The following is a 5,248-nucleotide window of genomic DNA, read 5'->3' as shown; positions in this document are numbered from 1 at the left end:
TCAAAAGTCATTTCAACACCAGCAATGAAGCTACTCATCCTCTCAACTCATACAGTCAATGGAAATAGGACTCATGAAGAATGAGATCCATTACAGCACATAGAAAACACAACTATTGCTGCACTGATTTGAAATACCCATGAGCAAACCCAACAGCTTGGCAGAACATGCAAGGAGACCTGGTCCTCACCCAGAGGAGATCACAGTCAACATTCCAGATGGTGAGAAGCGACAGCAGAAAGTGAGAGGTGGGAGGATGGCAGGGGATTGCAGTTGGATGAGCATGAAGGCTCAGGGCCCACGTGAGAACATCTTGGTGGCTGTAACATCCTTCTCTGTAAACACTACAGGGGACTTACAGGGCAAAATGAATTTCCAGAGAATAAAATAAGAAAGGCACAATCAAGTGGTTGCATCATAATTACTGGACTTTAGAAGACAAAGCAATAAAAATATGAGTTTTAATTACATTTGCAATCCTGATTTATAAAGTTTAGGAGGCTGTCCCGAGGTATCAGTGTTTTGAGGGATTTTTAAAATCACACATTTTCTATAACTGTGTACGAAAAAATCACACTAGATGAGACTCCTCCGGGACTGTGCAGACTGTGAGATCACATTGACAAAATGAATCACCCAGTTTGTCTCCCCTTGTGACTAAATTTCAGGGTACTGCACATCTAGATGAGACCTTCTTGTGTTTCCACAGTTGCTTCACGATTTTCCTTATCCCTAGGATCACACTAAGATTGCATTTCATTTTATTTTACATAGACTTTTCTATTTTGGGTATCACATTTCCTCTCACAATTCATCAAGAACACGAGGAAAGGTGAATACCTCCAAAGGAGCAATATCTTCCTCACACCCTCAAGGTATATTTTGGCTGTAATTTTCTCAATGAGAGACATTTTAAGTTTTCCTAATTTGCTTTCTTGGTAAATCATCAAAAGGGCTCAGTTTTCCAAAGTAAGTGCTTGTAGATGCTCTTAAAATAAACTCTCAAACAGTATGCAAGAAAAGGTGTAAAAATGTGTTGCAATTTAAGCAGTAGATGTATAGAAGCCCTGGGACATTTTTTAATATGTTGACACACCCTGGGATTTCTCAGGTCCTGAGACACACTTGTTACAACCTCCCTGCACAGGAGCCTGAGTTGTCTTGCAGACACATTTTGCTGTTTGAGGAGAACAGAGCTGTGCTATGTCTGCTTCCTCGTCCTCCACCCCATCTCAGCCTATGCCAATGTCAAAACAAACCCTTTAGCTTCATTTGTGTTTCTAACATAGAACTTCACAGCACACTGGGAGAAGTGTCAGGATTCTTTCTTCTTTTCATTCCATTTTTATTGCAGTGTGGAACACAGCGAGGAAGATCGTGTTATCCAATTACATTTGCATGTTTACTTAAGTCTCAAAATATCCCCTTGATTTTTCACATTTTATTTTTTTTTTCTTCCAGCCTTTTCACAGGAAAAAGTGAATCATGCTCCACATGCTTCCGTAGAATGTGGAAAGAAAATAAATCAGACAGCATTCCTGTTTGAGACATCGAAATGCTCAATGCCTTCTGAGTACCTGTGTGCTTAGAGTAAAGAGGTCTGCAGGGTTCCTTAGGGCCTTGCACTAAAGGATGGGATCTATAAACATTTTCCACTCTGCTGAGCTTTCATTTAGGAAAAAACAGGTAGTTTAATGAGTTAACAAGAAAATAGCTTTCAGATCTGAATACACTGCAGAGGTGTACACGTCTGAGTGCTGGTTATTGTAGTGTGTGAGCTCAGCTGAAAGTGGCAAAAAGGGGAGAGAAGTCAAAACAAATGCTACGAGCACTGTATGTCTACATTAGGAAAAATGAATTAATACATAAGTGACAAGATGGTAAGTTCATAAGAGATGATAATACCCAAGGAGTTTGGGGCAGACGTTTTTGAACTGATAGGTTTGGAGTGCATCCCACAAAACCTCCCCTGGGCTCTCTGGAGCTTGGACTGCCTGGACAGTGAGACTGCAGATGTTATACAGAGCTCTCCGAGCCTGATGAAGGTTGTAGAAGCAGCTTAGTCCAGAAATTCCTTTTCTCCTGCTCTCTCCAGTCACCAGAGTCAGACTGATGGGGTCTATGACTGGGATGCCACATGCACAGTGAGGATCTGAGTATTTTTATAGTAGCTTGTTAGGAGTCTAATTTCCAGCTGCTAACATGCTTGGAGAAGCAATTCTTAATGGATTACAGCCCTGGAAACTCTCTGTTTGAAGAGCACTGATGGTCCCCCATTGGTCCTGGAGATTACTTTGACTGAACCCATGGGATGGATAGAAGAAATGTGACAGCACTGCTGGGTCAGGCTGAACTGTGTCTTCCTCAGTATCTAGCCTTCAACAACAGCCAAGAGAGGATTTGAGGATTCATACACACTGAAAAAGTGTATGAATGCATAAGAAAAATATCTACTGGCACTTCTCCAGTGTACTGTCCTAGCTTCTGGTGATCTGCATGTCAGGAAATGCATAAAGTTGACACCCAAGTTCACAGCTCACTTAAATTTTTGTTTCATAAGTTTGTGGGCTGACCCAAATAAACTATAGCATTCATGACATCCCATAGAATAAGATTCTATAGCCAACTTGAGCACTGTGTGAAGGAGGCCTTTCTTCCCTTTTGAGCAAAACATCCAGCCAATGTTGCAAAAAATGCAATGTGGGTCAGAGAACCACCCACTGGTAACTAAGTTAAGGAGCATGCTCATCTGCTCAGGCCCTCAGGATGGAAACACTTCCCACTTTCTCTGAAGAGCTCTTTGACATATACTCAGCTACTCTATTTTCTCATGCAGTCAGTCTGCCCAAGTTCAAGGTTGGTTGTGGAAATGAGGATCTTCCTCATTCTCTGTGTCTTACTGCCACGTCCAGTGCTAACACTGCAGCTCATGGGCACCAGCAGTGCAGGGGGCTGAGGTAACAGGTAACACATCCCATACATACACATCCTCTCTTCTGGGGATGACAGAAGTGCCTCTTACACTGTGGTAAGCACAGTAATCATGGGCAGAACACATCCAGAAGACCACAAGGCAAGTCCCCTCGTCCTGCTGTTCCCTGTGGCAGGAAACGTGGAGGAAACCAAGACTTGGTATAAAGAGTAGGGAGCAGTGGTTCTGCAAAAGGCTGCAATCTCCTTTCTTCACTGGTCTTTTGTCTGAACAGGCCAGGTGAGAGAGATGTTGTGGGTGGCTCAGGGTCACCACCACACCATGTAAATAAGCTGCATCAGCTGGATGGGCTTGTGCAGCTACTCTACAGAAGATGTATATGCAAGCAATACAGGAGAGAGGAGAATAAAAGCCAGAATAAGATGAACTTTTATTTCCTAAATAATATAGAGCTGAGATTTTTCCTCCTTTAAACCAGTGTTTAACTAATTATTTCATATTGCTTAGAGGGATCTGGTAAGTTGACTTTTCTGAGAAGGTAACATTTAAATTCACCACGGAGCTGAGAACAAGTGCAAGGTCAAACTCCAGCTGAAAGCAGTTTTATGACACACCACTGGCACTCCTCAGCACAACTGGCTGCTTCTCCTTTATTTGTGCTGACTCTCCAGAGGCAGCTTCATCAATCTGTCATGTGGCAAGTGCCTATCCCACCCTTCCATGGGAGTGCTTTCCAATCAATGGCAACATTACCTGCATGCCTTCCTGCCCAGAGATCCCCACGCCAACATCTGCCACTTGGATCATGCTGACATCATTAGCACCATCACCTAAAGATGACAAAATACAGTTTTGTTGTCACTAGTAGACCAGGAACAGTTAGCAGCAACAAAGTGAAGAAAATCCAGTTGTTACTGAGTGTTGAGTGAGTATGGTAAAGGAGCTGTAGGGTAGAAAATGATACATCTTTGGAATATAAGGTTCAAAGCTTGGCAAAGTTTCCAAGGCATTCTGATCTTTGTAGACCTTTTTGTCATGGAAAAGTAAAAATGAAAGAAATCTGTCTCTTTTTAAGAATACCTAAAATTCAAGTATCAGTCCTGAACTGCACCGATAGCAAAAGAGTGGAAGGTTGAGAATAAGCTTCCTAATACTTCTGCTTTCCTGATTAACTGTCTGCCTGCAATCAGGTATGACTCAGAATTAAATGTGCAAGGGGGCCTAAAGCCAATGGGAATGTCTACAGAGTAAAAACACTAAAAAAACCCAGTGAAATGAAAGAAAAAGTCAAGAGACTAGGGTTGACTAGTCCAAGATCTTTAATACACTCATGACTGGCAGATTTAATGGGAATGGTTGCACAGCCACCATCCCTTGCTCTGCTTCCAATCATGATAATATCACAAGTGATAGGTGCCATAGAAAGATACCAGAATGAGATATGCATCTACTTCTTAACCTCTGAAATTTACAGCCAGTGTGGTAGTGGCAAATGAAACTGTATTAGCTGATGACAAGACACTTTGTTTTACACTTTGGTAGCTGAGGTGTACACTCACACCTCACCCCAGTCTCCCTGCTGCTGGCACATGTATGAGTGGTATCTGCTCACTTGGCAAAGATGATGTGTTTGTGACTGGGTGACACAGCCCCGAGTTAGTCCACATTGGTTAGAAGAGAGGATGAACACTGCTAGGCTTTTAGCCACATCAGAAGCTTGAGCTCAACTCACAGGCTCAAGATGCTCAGGAAGAATGAAAATACAAGCTGCCCAGTCTCCACTAGTGTTTTTAGGCATCCTGGATAATTCAAGTTAACCAGCCAGACGATTTTTACAACATATGTAAATGATTATGTCCACAGTCAGTCAGCCAAAGATATAAATTCAGTAGGAAGGAGGCATATTTGAGCTAGATATAATATACTGAGCATGAGGATTATGATATCAGTGCACATTTGGTGATGTGGATGCCACAGGAGTCTGGCAATTATTATACATAGAGTTTTCCATGGGCAGGTCCAACCCACATGTTCCTGCTATGATTAACCAATACAGGTAGATGAAAGCTAGTGTGTTTGTGATAATATATGCTGCAATCTTATCTTTGAGCTAGATATAATATACTGAGCATGAGGATTATGATATCAGTGCACATTTGGTGATGTGGATGCCACAGGAGTCTGGCAATTATTATACATAGAGTTTTCCATGGGCAGGTCCAACCCACATGTTCCTGCTATGATTAACCAATACAGGTAGATGAAAGCTAGTGTGTTTGTGATAATATATGCTGCAATCTTATCTTGCAGCACAAG

At 42.1% G+C, this 5,248-nt stretch overlaps 1 protein-coding gene across 1 annotated transcript in view; it reads right to left on the bottom strand.

Annotated features, from left to right (window-relative positions):
* Positions 1 to 3,646: 3,646 nt before the first annotated feature.
* ATP10A (ATPase, class V, type 10A) overlaps positions 3,647 to 5,248 on the bottom strand; it is a gene marked incomplete at both ends in the record, with an annotated part of 39,812 nt that continues 38,210 nt past the window's right edge. The window contains one exon of the mRNA XM_009070178.1: positions 3,647 to 3,762. Within this exon, the coding sequence (XP_009068426.1) occupies positions 3,647 to 3,762 (116 nt within the window). The remainder of the gene's footprint in view (positions 3,763 to 5,248) is intronic.

This window comes from Acanthisitta chloris, unplaced genomic scaffold (genome assembly GCF_000695815.1).
Source record: "Acanthisitta chloris isolate BGI_N310 unplaced genomic scaffold, ASM69581v1 scaffold21212, whole genome shotgun sequence".
Lineage (NCBI taxonomy): Eukaryota > Metazoa > Chordata > Aves > Passeriformes > Acanthisittidae > Acanthisitta > Acanthisitta chloris.
The sequence above is the reverse complement of the archived record's forward strand: the minus strand, read 5'-3'. Positions and strand labels throughout refer to the sequence as shown.